The following is a 22,320-nucleotide window of genomic DNA, read 5'->3' on the forward strand; positions in this document are numbered from 1 at the left end:
CCTCCTCACTGTGCTTGGAGTCAGTATGGACATACGTCCACTTCCCCGCAGAGAATTTGGCCACCTCACATTTATACTCCAGTGAAACATGACTCCAGTCATGGCTGACCATATAAGTGTTCCCAATTGTTTAGGTAAACATTAAAAAATATAAAAGATATCAATGGAAACATGCTCTACTTGGATTTTACTGAAAACAAAAGAAAGTGGCAACAATTGTGGTAGTTTCAAATAAAGGTCATATTTTTGCTTGAAACATCAAAAGAATAAGCAATAAAGAATGATTTTTACACCCCATTTTGCTCATGTTTATCAGGAGTGACAATATTTGTGGAGGGCACAGTATGAAGTCATGGAAGCTTGAGGATCCTAACATTCCTGTGAATGATTCTCCAAAACAACAACATGCAAAGCAGGTGGCCGTTATGATGGACACTACAGGATAATAGCAGTAAATGACGCACACAATATCACACACAATATCATGCAAAACAGGTGGACTTATGGCCATTATTGACATGCAGGTTTGAAAGAGGAACAGACACACCCAGTTCTACAGAATATGTGTTCTGGTAATTCATTACTGAAAGCACACTGCACAGATCGGTTTAGAGTGGGATGAGTTACAGTCCTGGAGAAACAGGCCTAGTGCTTACACATTGCCGAAATCTCCATATCACTGCTCTGCATGGACAAAAAGTGTTAATGACTATTTTATTCTTGGTTACATTGTTGGTTATCACTTGTCATGAGACCATTTAGTATTACTGATTTAAGATGGGCCCCCAACTATCTTTGTGAAGAGATCAGAGTCCAGTTTTGTCATATTCATAATGACATTTTAAATGATACAGTGAGTCATCTGAAATCGTCCACTTGCAGTTTTAACACATTACCAACCAACTTTTTAAAGAATGTGTTTCACTCAATATCAGTAGAAATACTTCAGAGAGTAAACACATTCAGTTCATCAGTCATGAGAGGAAGGAACTGCTTAAATAATGTTTCTGATAGTGTGCCACTGAACTATGGTGAGCCCCAGGGTTCTATTCTTGGGCTGCGCTTATTTAATTTATACATTTTTACTTTTGGCCAAATTCTAAAATAATAGGACACATCTGACCACAGCTCTTTCTACAGCCATGCAAATGACACTCAGGTTTACCTCTTCCCCAAATAACTATGGTCTTCTTGACTCACTGTGTAAGTGCTTTGAGCACATCGCTTACTGTGAGAGGCACTTTGAGTTGCCTATCTGGGCTGGGCTGCAATGGTCGCTTTACTGGACTCCCCATAAAGACAGTCAGACGGCGTCAGTGGATTCAGAATGATACTTTACAAACACTCATTTGCATAATTCCAGTGAGTTTTCATGTAAATCATCATCTAATAAAAAAGTTGGAGCAGCATGAGACAAAGAGAGAGTTATAGCGACTTTAGTTTCCACTTCAGTCACACAAACACCAGGAGACACAAACACAGACACTGTCAGAGCGTCTTTACCAGCAGTAGCAGGTAAGAAACACCTTTAAGACTCTAGACTCTGTTATTGAGAGATTTAACTCAGTCAAAGTGAGGAGATTTGTTCTTCATTTTCAGGTTATGAATATAAATATCCTTTTTTATTAATATTCTCTTATTTTTTTGTTACTTTATTTTAATATATTAAAAGTAGATCAAGCTGTAGTCAAAGCAGATTTTTTTTTTTTAAAAAGAAAATATTTCTCAGTCTAATTGTTCTGAGATTTTTTTTTGTTTGTGCTTCACATTAACTTTAATTTTATTTCTTCAAATTCCTACTGGACACCTTTCCTCTCTGTGCTTGTACAGTTGTTTATTGTGAACCAGAGCTGTTGGTTTTAACTTACGATCTGTATTTAATTTACAAATTTAATGAGGCAAATCGTCATTAATCCCACTGCTGGCCTGGAGATTTCTTTGAGTGTAAAAATTCTTTGAGTGTTTTAAAACGAGATCAGAGTAACATTAGATTCTTGGGAACTTGAGGAGGATCCATGTACAAGTTTTAAGTGGTTTATTAAAACAGGGAAATCCAAGGGTCAAAGTTGAGGACAGAAAAAGAGGTCAAAAAAACAAAAAGCAGTCAGATGAACCATGAAGTATCCGAAAAGGCAAGAGCTAAAAACAGTCCAAAGAGCAGGCAAGAGTCAAAAATACCAACAAAGACAGGTGAGTTAACAAGGCTTGGTAAGGCAGACACTGAGGAACTGATAATACTTCGCAAAGTGTGAGTGCAACTGGGAAGTTTGTATAGCAGAGCAGATTAGGGTGGAAATGAGGATGAGGCGGCAGTCATTAGGGTTGTCATGGTGACAGTGTTAAAAGTAAGGAGAGGTAGACCTTTGGTGACCAGAAGGGAGATTGCAGGCAGAGTTAGGAAAAGGAGAGGCAGACCTCTAGTGGCAAGAAGGGGGATTGCTGACAATCAGGTGTTCTCAGAGTGGTACGGCTGGAACTGTGCTGTGTCATATTTTGCTGATGGTAGTGTTGCTAATGTACATCAGTTCCACCTGCTGGCTTTGAAATCTGCATAAACCATATATATGGGGGCAGTCGTGGGCTGGAGTTTAGGGAACTGGCCCTGTGATCGGAAGGTTGTCTGTTCGATCCCCATTGCTGACAGTCCATGACTGAGGTGTCCTTGAGCAAGACACCTAACCCCCAATTACTCCCCAGGCGCCGTGGATTGGGCTGCCCACTGCTCCAGGCAAGTGTGCTCACTGCCCCCTGGCATGTGTGCATTCACTAGTGTGTATGTGGTGTTTCACTTCATGGATGGGGTAAATGCGGAGGTGGAATTTCCCTGTTTGTGGGATTAAAAAAGTATCACTTAACTTACTGCTATTGATGCATTAGCATTAAAAGGCAGAGCTAAAAATAAATACTTTTTAAAGTCCCCATCTCACAGCACTGTTGTCTGCTATTAATTGCAATTATCACAGCATTTTCCTCCTGGTACTACACTGCAAAATCCTCAGCATCAGTTTTACTCACTTAGTGTTAAGATGAACACCATCCAAGTGTTTATGGTGTTTATATAGTGTTTATATAGTTCTCATCGGTATGAACTTAAAATTACACTTTGGATAGTGTGAACATTTCAACTCACTAATAGTGTTAAATTCCTAACACAGTGTTGTTTTATGACATGTAAACGAAGACTTTTACCGCTAAATTGTGTCATTCCCTTTCACTAGGAGTGTTAATTATTGACACTCACGATGTTGTTTGACGTGGTAAACACTCTAAAAACTCTCCATATCTCCACATCTCCATATTAATGTATGCACTGCATTTCCACCACAAATGTTTTCACCAAATATGAATGTTTTCACCAAATGTGAAAATGCTTCTAGACCTCTTGCAAGGATACAGAAAGCCAGTATGAACACTAATCATGCTATAAATCTCCTTCATCTCTGTATTTACATACGTTTCAGCCCACAAGTCATAAAAGTTAACAAGTATAAGAAATCATTAAAACAAACCATCATTTAACTCTTTATTCGGGGAAAAAATTTCCAAGCACTGTGGGGATTGGGCAAAACTTACATATGCACAGTTACAAAGAAAATAAAGGAAGAAAATATACAACAATCAGGCGGAAATTTATGTCCTTGTTTCTATACTCATTGTCCATTTTATCAGCTCCACTTACTGCATAGCTGCACTTTGTAGTTCTACAGTTAGAGACTATAGTCCATCTGTTTCTCTGATACTTTGTTACCCCCTTTTACAATGTTGTTCAGTGGTCAGGACCCCCATGGACCCTCACAGAGCAGGTTCTCAGCACTGCAGTAACACTGATGTGGTGGTGGTGTGTTAGTGTGTGTTGCGCTGAGTGGATCAGACATTATATGTATGTATATTTATGTCTGTGACACTCTAGCAGACTCTAGCATTTGCCCATATGTAGAACCCCTCATATGTTTATGTTAAAGAGACTGAAAGCAGGTGGGTTTTCCCAGAGTGGAGTGGGGTTTGCAATTTCTATTTTTTTTTAATTGCAAATTCTAGCGAGGAGAGGCTGTGTTTTCAGCCTAGGTAGCTAGCTAGCAAAACTAAATTAGTTACTATCCACCAACTTCAGTAACACATCAAACTACATCACACCCCACTTGATGACTTTGGGAATTTAGTGTCGTCTCATGTTCAGAGTCTTACCAAATCAGCTGTCGGTCAAATGTAATCTTAAAAGTGTCCATTTTCTGTTTGTGCCCAAAGTAAGAAGTAAAAACGTTCAAATAGCTTAAGCATCTCCTACGGCTGTCAAAGTCGTAGCTTAGCAACGGCGTCTCAGCAGAGTGGTACAGTGTTTGTGAAAAACCTATAAAGTTATGACAAAATAACAGTGAGGTTAGAACACTTCTCAACCAATCAGCTTGTGTGGCCGGAACTGACTGTTTTATAGAAGTAAATATATTTGGTTCTTGGCTTTTTAAGTAGCATATTCCAGACAGTGGAAGCCTTCATGTGAGCTCATAAAAAAGCATGCAGTAGTACCAGATGTGGCATTAACTCAGTCAGCCCCCAGAGCAGTTTACACCCAAATCAATCCCCATCAACACGGAATCATCTTCATTGGAAAATTAACACTGATTCACACTACTGATTTTGCAGTATAGGTAGGGTGTCTGACATCATGAGCCCTGCCCAATGATACATTTCATAAACTTGCTGCAAGTGCAGAAAACACATGGAACTTTTGTCACAATATAGTAGAGGTGTTTCTGGAGGAAACTCAGAGAGTGAGTGTCTGAGTGTTTGTGGTCGTCTCTACTTCTTTCTGTGATTTTCCATCACAGATATCCCATCAACTTTGAGTCTTCCAGAAATATTTCCACTGTGTTGTGACTGCCTTTGCAGCACTTCTGCAGCATTGAAAATGTTTCCTCTGTTTGCAGTGTGTTTGTGAAATGTAATTCAGGTGTAGTCATTCTGATGAAAGTGTTTTCTGTGTTTATTGTGTCGTTGGCAGCGTGTTTGAATTTTTCTATGAATAGTGTCTTGTCAGCCACCATAGCTAGACAGAGCAAGGCAAGTTTATTTATTTAGCACATTCCATACATTGTTATTTTACAAATGAGAAAATACAGAGTCATTTAAAAAGTAAAGTAGAATAGGATCATCATCATCGTCATTAACCGCTTAATACAGATAGGGTTGCACTAGCAGCTGGGAGAGCAGAGAATCCCAGATGACCCTGTCCCCTGCAACTTCCTCTAGCTCATTCCCAGGGATCCCAAGCCGCTCCCAGGCCAACTTGGAGATGTAATCCCTCCAGTGGGTCCTAGGATGACCCCAGGGTCTTATCCTGGTAGGCCATGCCTGGTACACCCCCACCAGGTGACGTCTAGGGGACACCTGAATCAGATTCCTGAACCACCTCAGCTGGCTCCTCTCAATGTGGAGGAGTAGTGGCTCTATCAAATAGAGTGTAGCCCGCCACCCGATGAAGAAAGCTCATTTCCACCGCTTGTATTTCGGTCATTACCCACAGCTCATGACCATAGGTGACGGGTGCGATGTAGATCGACCGGTAAACAGAGACCTTTGCCTTATGGCTCAGCTCCCTCTTCACCACTACAGTTACCACATTACTGCTGCCACCTGTCCCAGCCTGCGGCCGATCTCATGATCCCTCTTCCCATCACTCGTGAACAAGACCCCGAGACACTTAAACTCCTCCACCTGGGGCAAGTCCTTTCCCCTTACCTGGAGTGGGCATGCCATCCGGGCTAAGACCATGGACTCAGACTTGGAGGTGCTGATCTGCATACCAACCGCTTCACACCGCTCCAGTAAGCGCTGGAGGCATCCATGTGATTCAGCCAAAAGAACAACATCATCTGCAAATAGCAGAGACACCACCCTCCGGCCTCCACACATAATGCCCTCCTGACCTTGGCTACAGCTTGACACCCTGTCCATGAATAACATGAACAGTAGTAGAGACAGGGTACACCTCTGCCGCAGCCCAACGCTAACCCTGAAAGGGTCCGACTTAATGCTGAGTATACGAACACAGCTCTCACTCTGGGACTACAGAGACACTCCCAGGACTACCATACTCCTGGAGGACCTCCCACAAGAGGGAGAACGCTTCCACAATGGAGGTTTTGAACAGATTCCATTCAGACTCCATGTCCCCTACCTCCCCCGGGACATGAGAAAAGCTCTCCCCGAGGTGGGAGTTGAAATCATTCCAAACAGGGGCCTCTGACAGTCGTCCCCAGCACACCATCACTATTCGTTTGGGCCTACCGGGTCTGACCATCAGTTTTCCTTGCCATCTGATCCAACTCACCACCAGATGGTGATCAGTTGACAGCTCAGCACCTCTCTTTACCCGAGTGTCCAGAATATATGGTCCCAAGTCAGATGAAACGACAACAAAGTCAATCACTGACCTCTGACCCAAGGAGCAATGGTACCATGTACACTTATGAACATCCTTGTGTTCAAACTTGGTGTTCGTTATGGACAATCCATGCCTGGCACAGAAGTCCAATAACAATTCACCATTTGGGTTTAGATCGGGCAGGCCATTCTTCCCAGTCACGCCTCTCCAGGTCTCCCAGTCATTGCAAACATGAGCACTGAAGTCCCCCAGTAAGACGATGGAGTCTGTAGGCGGCCCACTCGCTCCAAGAAGGCCAAATACTCTGACCTTGTGTTTAGTGCATAAGCACATATGACAGAGTTTTCCTCTCTGCGATTTTAATTCACAATGAGGTGACCCTTGTGTCCACCGGGACAAACTCCAACTGCACTGCCGCCAGCTGGGGAGTATCCCCACTCCTCCCACCTCTCACCCTTTGCAACCCCTGAGTAAGAGAGGGACCAACCCTTATCAAGACGTTTGCTGACACTATGGGTGGAGGTGAGCCCAACTATATCTAGTTGTTATCTCTCACCTCCCACACAAGCTCCGGCTCCTTCCCTCCAGTGAGGTTATATTCCACATGCAAGAAGAAGTTTCTGCTGAAAGGGCTTAGGCTGCCAAGGACCCCCCTGCAATCTCCCACTGCCTGTGCAGCAGTGCACCGCTCCCCCATGCTGGACCTTGCGGGTGGTGGGCCCACATGGTCCCCCATGTTGCTTCTTTGGGCTGAGCCCGGCTGGGTTACATGAGCTGCCTGGCCACCAGGCGCACGCCAGGTGACACCGAGGCCTGGCTCCAGGGGTAGGTCCCTATCCTGGGCAACGTACACTGTTTTCTATGCCCGTTTTTCATGGTGAGTTTTTGGGATTGTGTTATTCTGGGTTTCGCTCCAGACCTGTTCGCCCTGGGAGACCCTACCAGGAGCATATTGCTCCCGATGACTTGGCTCTGAAGATCCCTAGGCCACACAAGCCCTTCCGCCATGACAAGGCCCCGATCCAGGAAGGGAAACATCTCATTTAAAAATCTAACTGAATTCAAATTGATTAAAATTTAAATTAGGATAATAATTTAATCCAGAATGTATTACTGCTAATAATAATAATCAACTACTACTATAATAATTTACTACAGAAGAACACAATCACATCTTCTTTCGGCTGCTCCCTTTAGGGGTCACCACAGCGGATCATCTGCCTCCATCTTGCCCTATCCATTGCCTCCTCTACTTTCCCACCAACCATCTACATCCTGTCCACCTTCACTACATCCATAAACCTTCTTTGAGGTCTACCTCTTCTCCTTCTATCTGGCAGCTCCATCTCCAACATTCTTTGACCAATATATCCACTATTCCTCCTCAACACATGTCCAAACCATCTCAACCTGGCCTCTCTGGCTTTATCTCCAAACTGCTCCACCTTCACTGTCCCTCTGATCTGCTCATTTCTAATCTTGTCTATCCTTGTCACTCCCAACGAAAATCTCAGCATCTTCATCTCCGCCACCTCCAGCTCAGCCTCCGGTCTTTTAGACAGAGCCACAGTCTCCAAACTATACATCATAGCAGGATGCACTACTGTGTTGTAAACCTTCCCTTTCACTCTTGCTGCTATCCTTCTGTCACACATCAGCCCTGACACCCGTCTCCACCCACTCCATCCTGCCGGCACCATCTTCTTCACCTCTTTTCTACACTGTCCATTGCTCTGGATGGTTGACCCAAGATATTTGAAGTCATCCACCTTTACGACCTCTACTCTTTGCATTTTCACCTTTCCACCTGCCTCCCTCTCATTCACACACATGTATTCCGTCTTATCTCTACTGACCTTCATTCCTCTCCTCTCCAGTGCAAACCTCCACCTCTCCAGATTCTCTTCCACCTGCTCTCTACTCTCACCACAGATTACAATGTCATCTGCAAATATCATGGTCCATGGAGCCTCCTGCCTGACCTCATCTGTCAACCTTCACCTTGAAACCATTTGTCACTCCAACTGCACACCTCACCACTGTCTCACTATCCTTATACATGTCCTGCACCACCCTAACATACTTTTCAGCTACACCTGACTTCCTTATACAGTACCACAGTTCCTGTCTTGGCACCCTCTCATATGCCTTCTCTAGATCCACAAAGACACAATGTAGCTCCTTCTGACCTTTTCTGTACTTCTCTACCAACACTCTCAACACAAAAATTGCATCTGTGGTACTCTTTCTGGGCATGAAACCAAACTGCTGCTCACTGATCTAGAACTCTCGCCTTAGCCGTGCTTCAAGAACTCTTTCCCATACCTTCATGGTGTGGCTCATCAACTTTTTACCTCTGTAGTTACTGCAGCTCTGCACATCACCCTTGTTCTTAAAAATGGGGACCAATACACTGATTCTCCACTCATCAGGCATCCTCTCACTCTCCAGGATTTTGTTAAACAACCTGGTTAAAAAGTCCACGGCCTTCTCTCCTAAACATCTCCATACCTCCACAGGTATGTCATCTGGACCAACTGCCTTTCCATTCTTCATCCTTTTTAAAGGTGCCCTAACTTCCACCTTACTAATTCTCTGCACTTCCTGATCCACTATCTCTCCCCCCGTTGTCCTCCTCTCTCGTTTTCATCATTCATTAGTTATTCAAAGTACTCCTTCCATCTACTCAACACTTTCTGTTCACTCACTAGTACATTTCCCTCTCTATCCTTTATCAGCCTAACCTGCTGTACATCCTTTCCAGCTCTATCTCTCTGTTTAGCCAAGCAATACAAGTCCTTTACTCCTTTACTGTCCAGCCTCTCATACAGCTCATCATAGGCCTGAGCCTTTGCCACCATTCTTTTTGCTATGCGACTAGCCTCACAGTACGCCTGCCTACTTCCTTTCATCTCTCTGGTTATCCCACTTTTTCTTAGCTGCCTTCTTCTTCTGAATACTCTCCTGGACTTCCTAATTCCACCACCAACTTTCCTTGTCTTCTTTCCTCTGACCAGACGAAACACCCAACACATTCTTGCCAGTTTCTCTCACCACCTTAGCTGTAGTTTCCCAGTCCTCAGGTAGCTCCTCACTGCCCCCAAGGGCCTGTTACAAATTTTCCCTGAACTGCCTGCAATCATCCTCCTCCTTCAGCTTCCACCATCTAATCTTTGGCTCTGTCTTCACTCTCTTCCTCTTCTTTGTTTCTAATCTCATTCTACAGACAACCACCCTATGCTGCCTTGCTACACTTTCCCCCGGCACCACTTTACAATCTCCAATCTCCTTTATGTGGCATCTCCTGCTAAGAATATAATCCACCTGTGTGCACCTCCCTCCACTCTTGTATGTCACCCTGTGTTCTTCCCTCTTCTGAAAATACATGTTCACCACAGCCATTTCCATTCTCTTTGCAAAATCTACAACCATCTGACCTTCCGCAGTTCTGTCTTTCACACCATACATACCCAGCACCTCTTCATCCCCTCTATTCCCTTCACCAACATGTCCATTGAAGTCTGCACCAATCACCAATCTCTCCTCTCTAGGGACACCATCTACCACTTCATCCATCTTACTCCAAAATTCCTCTTTCTCCTCTAACTGACAACCCACCTGTGGTGCATATGAACTGACCACATTCAAAATCACACCATCAACCTCCAACGTCAGGCTCATGATCCTGTCTGACACTCTCTTTACATCCAGAACACTTTTCACAAGCTGTTCCTTTAGGATTATCCCTACTCCATTTCTCTTCCTCTCTACACCATGATAGAACAGTTTGAATCCACCTCCAATGTTCCTGGCCTTGCTTCTTTTCCATCTGGTCTCTTGAACACACAGAATATCTACCTTCCTTCTCTCCATCATGTCTGCAAGCTCTCTGCCTTTACCAGTCATTGTCCCTATGTTCAGAGTCCTTACTCTAACTTCCACACTCCTGCCTTTCCTTCTCTCTCGCTGCCTTCTAACCCGCCTTCCTCCTCTCCTCTTTGAAGGTGTTCGACCTACAGTAGTCCAATTTCCACTGGCACCCTACTGGTCAACACCATCGGAGGCGTTCGTTGTTAACCGGGTCCTCGACCGATCCGGTATGGCAATCATATTTGTGATCCGCATGATAGTTTTGGCACAAGTTTTACGCCGGATGCCCCTCCTGCCCCTCCTGCCCCTCACCATTTATCCGGGCTTGGGACCGGCGCCAGAAGTACACAAAGTACACCCCTAATGGCTGTTTCAAAAATCTGGAGCGCTTCACGGATTTGCGTGTTTAACTGGACCATGTTACTGTAACTAAATGTAACGTCTCTTAAACAGCATGATCTAATGTGCTGGTAGTAAAGACTGCTGAGGTGTTTAATGTGTGGATCATGTCTCTCTTGTTCTCCACAGTCATGAGTTCAGCTTTGTATCTGGTCCTGCTTTTCTCAGGTCAGTGTAGCTTCATGATCATCCGTAAAACTCTCTGCTGCTTCATTACTGTACTGCCATGCTGACGAGAGCTTTCATCTCTACAGCTTTGTGGACGCTCTCCTTCTGTGGGACTCGTCAGTTTCATGTGGTGAATCAAGATAAGAACTGGACCGACGCTCAGAAATACTGCAGAGAGAACTTCACTGACCTGGCCACCATTGAGAGTCAAGAGGAGATGAACGCTCTGTTAGCTGTTCTCAAAAGGAAAACAGGCTATTTCTGGATTGGACTGAGACAGAAAGAAAATGTGAACAACACTGTAAGCAGGAAAGAGAGAACAATTCATGAGCCTGTTTGAGACGTAGGCTTTGATCTCTCCTAAACTTATTTCAGTTAATAACTGTTAACTGCTAAAATACAAAATGCCAAACAGATGATCGTGCATCACTTGATGTATGTTTCCTTTATGTAGATCTAATACATTATTACCTGAATAAAACTACATCTATTTATTATTATTTAGATATTTATAGACTGATTAAACAGATAACACTGAAATATCTATGATACATTTTAAACCACATTGTTTTAAATACCATTACACATAGCTAATTAATAGCTTCAAATACATGTACACCAAATTAGTGACAGTGACATCTAGTGATTTGTGTTATAAAGAGCTGTTTTGGATGAAGCCTAGACTTTTATTTACTTGTCTAAAATTTGTCCAGTCTAACATGAGAGTTTATATGTTCTTCCTACATAGGTTTTCTTTTCCTCTAAAACATTTCTAGTGTTTCCAAGGAGCTGCTGCAGGGCCGCCGATGACCAGTGGGGGCAACCGGGTATGCTGTCCTGAGCCTTGGACCAGGAGAAGCATCTCCAAAGATACAGCAAATATATACATTTTAGATCTTTTCGTTATTCGTGTTTAATTTTATTGTATTTCTGTTTAACACAGTGAGATGAATGAGTGTCTGTTTCACAGCTGATAAATATCCAGCTGTTGAACCTGCCTGTTACTCCGTATGTGCTGCCACTGCTGGAGTGCAGTAGCGCCACCAGCCCACTAGGGGAGCAGGTGGGCGGGTTAACCTAAGTTTCTGCAATTGAATAAGAAAACAAGTTGAGAGAGTCTGAACTGGTAGCGTCCCGCAGGTGGTTGTTCTCAGTTATTTTTCACACAGAGCATGGGAAATATATGCCTGTAAGTATGAGTGCATTCTAAGTTCATGTAGAGTGATGTAATGTAGTTTGTAGTCTTGTTTACGTTATTACGCAGTCGCGCTCATCAATGCTAATCGCGTTAGCTTGTCTATGGGAAAACCCATTATATGTTAGCATCGAGCTAGCGGGATGCATACTACCTATTGTTTATCTTTTTTGGGGGCTATGCCAGCTGCAGTTTAAGACAGTGGAGCTTTAGTTTAGATCGTGAAATATATATATTATGTGACTATATGCGTGTTGTACTATGTTCTTTCTTATGTTTGTAGTTTTACAGTGCCTTCATTAGAGAGTCAAATAAACCCTACTACGATGGTGGAAAACCTTTGCCTCTTATTTTGAAGAACTGTTATCTATCTGCATAACTGGACATCCAAGTACAGCGAGGGCAGAATAGTAAAAAGGCATCATTCTCATCAAGCATAGTGAGTTCTGGGAAAAGAAAGAATGGATGATACGCTGGAAACAAGGTCAAAAGCATCTAGTTCCTTACGCTCCAGCCGGCTTACATCATCATCTACTGCTGCCGCCAGAGCAAGAGCAAAAGCAGAAGCTGCCCGTGTCCAGCTCTCCTTTGCAGAGCAGGAAGCCAACATCCTGAAACAACAAGCTGAACAGCTTAAGAAGAAAGCTGATTTGGACGCAGAGCTGCACATACTGAAATCACAGAAGGCAGCGGCAGCAGCGCTAGCTGAGGCTCAAGCATGGGAAGCGTCCGCACAGGAAAGCGAGCACCCACAACAGCCCCAGCTGGACAATATGCCACAAATCAACGCCAAAGAACGAGTACAAGAGTATGTGCAACAACAGTCAGAACTCAGCGTTAATCTGCAGACTTCAGAGGTAAATTCTCCTGGAATCCCACTTCCTCCAGTTACACAGCCAGATATCTCCATTGCGGCAACAGTAAAAGCATACAAGGAATCGAGTACCTGTCAGCCTAGTGTGTACAACAGTCAAGAGTTTGCACCTTTGCAATCCTACTGTGCCGTGAGTCCAAAGAAAGAATCGTACAACTGGAGTTACGGAGGACAGACAACGAATGATGGATTTCACCATCCCCAGCCCAAGCTAGTGACACCCACACCGACAAGGGGCAGTCCCGGTGACACTTCAGATCTAACAAAATATCTCATACGGAAAGAGATGATCAGCTCTGGTCTGCTGAAATTCGATGATCGACCAGAGAACTACTGGGCGTGGAAGACTTCCTTTCTAAGTGCAATTCAAGATCTGAGTATATCACCTCAAGAAGAGCTAGACCTGCTTTCCAAATGGCTTGGCCCACACTCAGCTGCACAGGCCAGGAGAGTCAGAGCTGCATATATAAACAATCCTACAGCAGGCCTACAGATGGTGTGGCAGAGACTGGAGGAGTGTTTTGGAGCACCAGAGGTGATTGAGCATGCACTTCTAAAGAAAGTTGAGGATTTTCCTAAGCTGATGAATAGAGACAACCAACGCTTAAGAGAACTGGGGGATCTTCTACTCGAACTTCATGCTGCAAAAACAAGTGGCCATCTTCCTGGTCTTTCACATCTTGACACAGCACACGGAGTCAACCCAATTCTGGAAAAGCTTCCATATCACCTTCAGGAGAAATGGGTAACAGCCGCCTCAAGGTTCAAGAGAGATAATGCAGTACCCTATCCTCCATTTTCATTTTTTATTGGTGTAGTGAATGAAGAAGCCAGAATTCGCAATGACCCAAGTTTTTCCTGTGTCACCTCTGCCAGTGCCAGCAATCCGAAAACAGAGAGAACGGTAAGGCAGAACTATCAACCCCCTTTGTCTGTTAAGAAGACAGAGATTTCAAGTGTTGGGGGAGCCAGCTCAAACACTCCCACTGACAAGAACAACATAGACCCCGATAAACAATGTCCGCTACACAGTAAGCCTCACCCGCTGAGAAAATGCCGTCTCTTCAGAAGTAAGACTTTGGAGGAAAGAAAGATTTTCTTGAAAAACAAACAAATTTGTTTTAAGTGTTGCTCTTCTATTAATCACATAGCCAAAGATTGTTTGAAGGCAGTACAGTGCACAGAGTGTGGTAGTGGAAGGCATATCACTGCACTACACCCTGATCCCCTTCCCCGTAGATCGGAGAGCCCAGTGACCACGGATGAGCATGGCGGGGAGGAAAGAGAATCAGCTGCAGCTGATGTGACATCAAAATGCACAGAAGTATGTGGAGGTTTGATCGGCTCAAGATCATGCTCCAAGATATGTTTGGTTAAAGTGTTTCCTGCCAAACAACCAGAGAAAGCGGTTAGCATGTATGCTGTTCTGGATGAACAAAGCAACCGCTCCTTGGCTAAAACATACTTTTTTGACATCTTTAACATTCAAGGACAACCAGAACCATACACATTGAAAACATGTGCAGGCATCAGAGAAGTAGCAGGGAGACGAGCCAGCCACTTCATAGTAGAGTCGCTTGATGGTATGACTCAGCTTCCCTTGCCCAATCTCATTGAGTGTGATATGATACCTGATGATAGGACTGAAATCCCGTCACCCGAAGTTACTTCCTATTACCCACACCTGAAACCAGTCCAAGGTAAAATTCCAGAAATTGATCCAGGTGCGGAAATCCTTCTCCTCCTGGGCAGACACATTTTGTGTGTGCACAAGGTAAGAGAACAGCATAACGGACTCCATAACGAGCCATATGCTCAACGGCTCGACCTTGGTTGGGTAATCGTGGGTGAAGTGTGTCTAGGGCAGGTGCACAAGGCAGCCAATGTTAGCGTATACAGGACCAACATTCTGCTAAGTGGACGAGCTTCACTCTTGAGTTCATGTCCAAACAACGTACGAGTCAAAGAAAAGCTTAGTTGTCACATGCTAAACCTGAGTGTTCAAAGCTCCGAACAGCACCTGGGTAGAAAGATAAATGATCTTGGCAGTCAGGTGTTTCATAGGACACGACAAGACGACACCCCCGCCATGTCAGTCGATGATGAATGTTTCTTGAATACGCTAGAAGAACAAGTCTACAAAGATGGTTTCAACACTTGGGTTGCTCCATTACCTTTTCGGTCACCACGAAACCGTCTTCCCAACAACCGACCTCAAGCTTTAAAGCGTCTTTCATCTCTTCGCCGAATGCTAAACAAAAAAACGCAAATGAGAAAACAGTTCATTGATTTCATGCAAAGGATGCTGGAAGAGAAACAAGCAGAGCCAGCACCACCATTAAAGGAAGGCGAGGAAAGTTGGTATCTACCTATATTTGGAGTATATCACCCACAGAAACCTGACCAAATAAGAGTGGTATTCGATTCAAGCGCCAGACACGAAGGAATTTCCCTCAATGACGTGCTTCTGAGTGGACCTGATCTGAACAATGCTCTTCTTGGAGTTCTCATTCGGTTCCGTAGAGAACCAATAGCAGTCACTGCGGATGTTCAGCAGATGTTTTACTGCTTTAAAGTCTGCGAGAAGCATCGAAACTTTCTGAGGTTCCTGTGGTATGAAAACAATGATCTGCAAAAGCCAGTGAAAGAGTTCCGAATGACAGTACACGTGTTTGGCAACAGTCCATCACCAGCAGTTGCTATTTACTGCTTCAGGCGAGCTGCATTGGAAGCAGCCGACTCCACTGCTTGTGCAAAAGAGTTCATCACACGGAATTTTTATGTGGACGACGGACTTGCATCATTTCCTAGTGAAATAGAAGCCATTAGTGTCTTGCAGACTTCCCAAAAGATGCTAGCTAAATCGAACATCAAGCTACATAAAATCGCATCCAACAGTAGCAGTGTCATGCAGGCATTCTCACCCGAAGACCTGGCCAAAGATTTGAAAAACCTTGATTTAGGAGTGGAATCACTACCTCTTCAGAGGAGTCTGGGTTTAGTTTGGAACCTTGAGACAGACAACTTCATGTTCTGTGTTTCAAAGGAGGAGAAACCTTTGACAAAAAGAGGCATTTTGTCTGCAGTGAACAGTTTGTTTGACCCCTTAGGCTTTGTGGTACCAGTCACAGTGGGAGGAAGAAACTTGGTGAGGAACCTATCTGTGGAACAGTATGACTGGGACACACCACTGCCAGCATCCAAGCAGGAACATTGGACTCTCTGGAAAGACTCTATGAAAGACCTAGCACAGCTCCAGATTCCAAGACCTTATGTTCCAGTTTCTTTATCGATGCAGACACAGCGCAGAGAGTTGTGTGTGTTTTCAGATGCGTCAGTCATAGCCATAGCTGCTGTGGCTTACTTGAAGACAGTTTCTACAACAGGACAGTGCCATGTGGGATTCATCATGGCAAAGGCAAAACTTGCTCCACGCCCGGCACATACTGTTCCTCGACTTGAACTTTGCGCAGCGGTCCTGGCGATCGAGTTGGCAGACTTTATTCAGGACGAACTGGACATTGACATTCATTCTGTGATGTACTATACTGACAGTAAAATAGTCCTGGGTTATATTCATAACACTTCACGCAGGTTTTATGTCTATGTGGCAAACAGGATAACCCGAATCAGAAAGTCTTCACATCCAGATCAGTGGCATTACATCTGCACTGAAGAAAACCCAGCGGATCATGGAACTCGACCAACAACTGCTACAACCCTCAAAAGCACCAACTGGTTTACTGGACCTTCATTCCTATCAAAACCCCAAGAAAGCCACAGTTCTCAGACAGATGTCTTCGAACTGCTGGATCCAGATATGGATCTAGAAGTTTGCCCCGAAGTGACAACCTGTAACACAGTTGTGAAAGAAGGTGGACTTGGAGTTCAGAGGTTTCATAGGTTCTCCACTTGGAAGTCTTTGACTCGTGCAGTCTCCACACTAATCAAGAAGGTAAGAAGTGTTGCAAAAACACATGGTGGTAACACAGGAGATGAGGAGGCACAGGCGGTGACAATAATCATTAGAACCACGCAACAAGATGCTTACAAAATGGAGTTTCTGTGTCTTGCCAAGGGAGGTCAAATCTCCAAACAAAGTCCACTTCGGAAGCTGACACCCTTTCTGGACAAAGATGGATTATTGAGAGTCGGTGGCCGTATGTCTGCAACTGATATGTCGTTTGAGGATAGACACCCTCTGATTATTCCCAAGCTGCACATTGCTACATTGCTGGTGAGAAAATATCATGAGCAGTCTGCACACCAAGGACGACATTTCACGGAAGGAGCTATTAGATTAGCAGGACTTTGGCTAATTGGAGGGAAACGACTTGTGTCAAGTGCGATACACAAATGTGTAACTTGCAAAAGACTGAGAGGTAAAATGCAGGTCCAGAAGATGTCAGACCTGCCACCTGACAGAGTGTCACCAGAGCCACCATTTACTCATGTTGGTTTGGATGTTTTCGGACCTTGGATGGTGACTGCCCGAAGGACAAGAGGAGGGCATGCTGAAAGTAAACGATGGGCCGTCATATTCACTTGTCTGAGCACTAGAGCGGTGCACATCGAGGTCATAGAGACGATGACCACTGCAAGCTTCATCAATGGACTCAGACGTTTCAGTGCCATTAGAGGGCCCATTAAAACAATTCGATCAGACCAGGGCACAAATTTCATTGGAGCCTGTAAAGAACTCAAACTCAACACAACTGATCCTGAGTTGAAGACATACCTTAAAGACAACAAGAGCACATGGATATTCAACCCTCCCCACTCTTCCCACATGGGCGGAGTGTGGGAGAGGATGATCGGCATTGCTCGACGGATTTTGGATGCTCTTCTCCTCAAGCTGAATCCATCGTATCTCACACATGAGATACTAGTCACTCTGATGGCGGAAGTCACTGCCATTATGAACTCAAGACCATTGGTCTCAGTGTCCTCTGACCCAGAAGCGCCAGCAGTTCTTACCCCATCAATGTTGTTGACACACAAAAAGGATACATTGGCTGCACCTTCTGGGGATTTTGATGTTAACGATCTTTCAAACAAACACTGGAGGAGAGTCCAAGCCCTTGCTGATGCCTTTTGGAAAAGGTGGAGGCAGGAGTATCTGACGACGCTTCAAACAAAGGGAAAATGGAATATGGAGAAGCCCAACCTGCAAGTAGGAGATGTGGTGCTGCTGAAGGACTCACAAATGAAAAGAACTGAGTGGCCTACTGGACTTGTGGTTAAAACCTTTCCTAGTCGAGATAATACAGTGCGTAAGGCGGAGGTTAAAGTAGTCAAACATGACATTCCTAGAGTGTATTTGCGTCCTATTTCAGAGTTGATTTTACTGTTTCATGCAAAAAATGTATAGTGGTGTAAAATACCAGGCGGGGAGTGTGCTGCCACTGCTGGAGTGCAGTAGCGCCACCAGCCCACTAGGGGAGCAGGTGGGCGGGTTAACCTAAGTTTCTGCAATTGAATAAGAAAACAAGTTGAGAGAGTCTGAACTGGTAGCGTCCCGCAGGTGGTTGTTCTCAGTTATTTTTCACACAGAGCATGGGAAATATATGCCTGTAAGTATGAGTGCATTCTAAGTTCATGTAGAGTGATGTAATGTAGTTTGTAGTCTTGTTTACGTTATTACGCAGTCGCGCTCATCAATGCTAATCGCGTTAGCTTGTCTATGGGAAAACCCATTATATGTTAGCATCGAGCTAGCGGGATGCATACTACCTATTGTTTATCTTTTATGGGGGCTATGCCAGCTGCAGTTTAAGACAGTGGAGCTTTAGTTTAGATCGTGAAATATATATATTATGTGACTATATGCGTGTTGTACTATGTTCTGTCTTATGTTTGTAGTTTTACAGTGCCTTCATTAGAGAGTCAAATAAACCCTACTACGATGGTGGAAAACCTTTGCCTCTTATTTTGAAGAACTGTTATCTATCTGCATAACTGGACATCCAAGTACAGCGAGGGCAGAATACCGTAAAAGAGGTTTAGTGCTGCATTATTTGAAACACCAAAAGTGGACCCTTCACTAAAAAGACCCTCCTCTACACAATGATTGGCCAGTCATAGCTTAGCAACTGTAACTAGGCTCAGTCACGTCCAAACACAACAATGTTCTGCAGTGTTGTGTGTTCGGTACTTAAAAACTGGAGACCTGAAATAATTAAAATAATTCATGATATGAAAAACAAAAATGTATTTTTTCATTAATTTGTTTGTTTATTTGAATTACAAACCCTCTCCTGCAATAACACAGACCCCACAAACGCCCACAATACAACAGCTAATCAATAAAATCTCCATAAGACTGTAAGATCAATGATTTGGTATGATATTGAGTAACGAACGCAGAAAAGATTTACTGACCAGGTATTAATTTGTCTTTAGTGCTGGACGTGGTCAGATGGGAGTAAATTCTCATACAGCAAATGGAACTCTGGGGAGCCAAACAACGATGGCACTGATAACTGTGGAGGCTTACGAAGTGCAAATATATACAGGTGGAATGATGGACTCTGCAGTTACACAAATCAATTCGTCTGCTATAACAGTGAGTCATATCAGATGATGAACTGCAGAACCATCTGTTACACATCCAGTACATTTAGTTTTAATGTTTGTGTTTGGAGCAGTTTCACTGACTCAGCACTTTAATACAGATCTGAATACTGGATTCATAGAGAGACTCAATCAAACACACAAACACAAACAGATAGAAACACAACTGTCTGTATAATATGTCATACAGGCAAGTATTGTTCTCACCCTTCATTAGAGATTCCACTCATCCTGATTAATCAGAAGAAGACATGGAGAGAAGCTCTGAGCTACTGCAGAGAGAATCATGTGGATCTGGTTTCTGTTCACACTGAGGAAATCCAGCACTGGGTGGAAAAAGCTGTTTATTATGCCTCCACTGTTAATGTGTGGATGGGTCTGCGTCACACCTGTGCTCAGAGCTTCTGGTTCTGGGTGAGTGGATCGACTATGTGCTACCAGAACTGGGCTCCGGGGAACGGGACAGGGGTGGAAGACTGCAGTGGAGGAGAAAGAACAGGAGCGGTGCAGTCTGGGAGTAGGCAGTGGGTCAGTCTGCCAGAGGATCAGAGACTCAACTTCATCTGCACTGTTAAGGGTGAGGATTATACAGAGGATTGAATATCTGTCAGTAGTTAAGTATTGATGGTGAAAGAAATACTGAATAATGCTGTTTGCTCCTTTTTAGAGATCTAGAAGAAGATGCAGGCTGTTCAGCTGGATCTCCACAGTTCAGGATCATCATGATATTTGGCAGTTATTTCTTCATCATCATGATGCTGATGCCTTCATTATCTTTCAAAACTTGATAATTCAGGTTAAGAACACTGATATTCATATTTTCCTGAGGCAGCTCCTTTTTGTGCCATTGAAGGAAGAGAAAGTGTCAGACTCATAACAACTTATTTTCATCTAATATTGTAGCTTTGTAAATGATAAATGTTCTGACTTTAACAATGTTTATAAACTGTACTTGAGCTGTTTGTCGTTGAAGTGCCTTTTCTTTTATCTGTATGTCTTCTTCTAAACTTTTCCTCTGTGTGTAATTCAAACATTTTCATTCTTATAAATTTCTGTAATACTTTTCAAAGAACACAAACCTTTAAGCCCCTGTTTTACTTAGCGCAAGCTAAAATAATGCATTATAGGTTTAAAGTAATGTGCTGTTAGTTTTATTTCTATTTTTGAATTGTATAATGTGGGTTATTGTTCTTTTCGTCTTTGCTCACTTACATAAATAAACTGGTGTAGATTCTTGGCCTGTATTGAGAGAATTCCACCTGAGGACATTAGTATGAAAGCCCATTCTCAGCATGTTGTTTTGACTTTAAAAAAACTGCTTAAGTAAACTGCCATTATTATTCAGTCAGTGTTTTGAGATGAAAATCTAAATAAATCTAAATTATATACATATTCACACACATTCTGTATACACACAAGTATTGGGACAACTACACATTACACCTGCAGTAGCTTTTATGACAATCCATTCTAAACCCATGGGCATCAATATGGAGTTGGTCCTTCTGTGCAGCTCTAACAGCTTGTACTCTTCTGGGAAGCTTTCTACAAGATTTTGGAGACTGGGAATATTTGCGCATTCATGCAGAAGAGCATTTGGTGTCTGACCTGACTGTAAATTAGCCACTGTTTATACAAGAACATGTAAGACAAGAACTGTGACCCAACTGTAACGGGTTCGACACTGGTAGTGTGGTTCCGCGTACTGTTTGGACCAGACCTAGGCTCGTGAAAGAGCTGGTGAGCTTTGAAGGACAAATTCAGTGACTGAGACCATGTTATATTAAAAAAAATAGCACAATTGACTGAGTTTAATTGAGGTCTTATGAAACCTGGAGGGCGGCACGGTGGCGTGGTGGGTAGCGCTGTCGCCTCACAGCAAGGAGGGCTTGGGTTCGATTCCCCTGGCCGGGTGACCGGGGTCCTCTCTGTGTGGAGTTTGCATGTTCTCCCCGTGTCTGCGTGGGTTTCCTCTGGGTTCTCCAGTTCTCCCACAGTCCAAAAACATGCAGACATGCTAAATTGCCCCTGGGTGTGAGTGACTCTGTGTCTGTCTGTCTGCCCTGCGATGGACTGGCGACCTGTCCAGGGTGTATCCTGCCTTTTGCCCGAAGACCGCTGGGATAGGCTCCAGCACCCCCTGCGACCCTGACGGAGAAGCGGCTTGGAAAATGGATGGATGGATGGATGAAACCTGGAGATTACCAGCACATCAATAAACAATGCACATGAATCAAATGAATGGACAAATAAAATAAAAAATAAAAATGTGTAAGTATGTGTGTGTTTCAGTTCAGTTCCAAGGTGTTCTCTTCTGCATGCAATTGCTTTATTTCCTGTTTCCGAATTTGGCTCGCCACTCCTTATCGGAGAAATCAGAATTCAAAAAGGGCACCAGTGGATGGGGTGTCCTGCTATCAGGGCTGCTAGATCACTCAAGGTTCCACGCGTTCAAGAAACCTGACAGGAGGAATCAGGACCGTTTGAGTTGCTGATGCCAAAGGAAAGGGATTCCACACTGTTAGGTTGACACTGTTAGGGTGTCTCAAGGCTCCAAAGGGGTCCAATAAAACCTGACCTGTACACCAAACAGGCATAAAGTTGCATGTTTTTTCCTCCATGGCACAATTCCATCGTACACACACACACACACACACACACACACACACACACACACACACACACACACCCCAAATAAATCTTGTAACGATTCAAATGAATCATATAACTTCGATTCACAAGAAAATAAATAGCCCCAATAATGAAATTTTCATATTATTACAATAATAACCACATTAACCATCAATAAAATTAATAATCTGACACAAAACATTCCAAAGTATATAACTTTTAACTGTA

General features: G+C 43.7%; 1 protein-coding gene across 1 annotated transcript; it reads left to right on the forward strand.

The window, feature by feature from the left end:
- The first annotated feature begins 1,458 nt into the window (after positions 1-1,458).
- Positions 1,459-20,795, forward strand: LOC108415936 (macrophage mannose receptor 1-like). Its single transcript, XM_037534061.1, has 7 exons — positions 1,459-1,515; positions 10,781-10,819; positions 10,906-11,120; positions 11,596-11,646; positions 19,291-19,453; positions 19,679-20,038; positions 20,129-20,795. The coding sequence occupies exons 2-7, from the start codon at positions 10,783-10,785 to the stop codon at positions 20,134-20,136; spliced, it is 834 nt and encodes a 277-aa protein (XP_037389958.1). The 5' UTR covers positions 1,459-1,515; positions 10,781-10,782; the 3' UTR covers positions 20,137-20,795.
- The last annotated feature ends 1,525 nt before the right edge of the window (positions 20,796-22,320 follow it).

Source organism: Pygocentrus nattereri, chromosome 2 (assembly GCF_015220715.1).
Source record: "Pygocentrus nattereri isolate fPygNat1 chromosome 2, fPygNat1.pri, whole genome shotgun sequence".
In the NCBI taxonomy this organism is placed as follows: Eukaryota; Metazoa; Chordata; class Actinopteri; order Characiformes; family Serrasalmidae; genus Pygocentrus; species Pygocentrus nattereri.

Coding starts and splice junctions, on each gene's coding strand:
- LOC108415936 (XM_037534061.1), top strand. CDS start 10,783: ATGAGTTCAGCTTTGTATCTGGTCCTGCTTTTCTCAG. Junction 11,647..19,290: donor TGACCAGTGGGGGCAACCGG/GTATGCTGTCCT, acceptor ATTTGTCTTTAG/TGCTGGACGTGGTCAGATGG. Junction 19,454..19,678: donor TCAATTCGTCTGCTATAACA/GTGAGTCATATC, acceptor ACCCTTCATTAG/AGATTCCACTCATCCTGATT.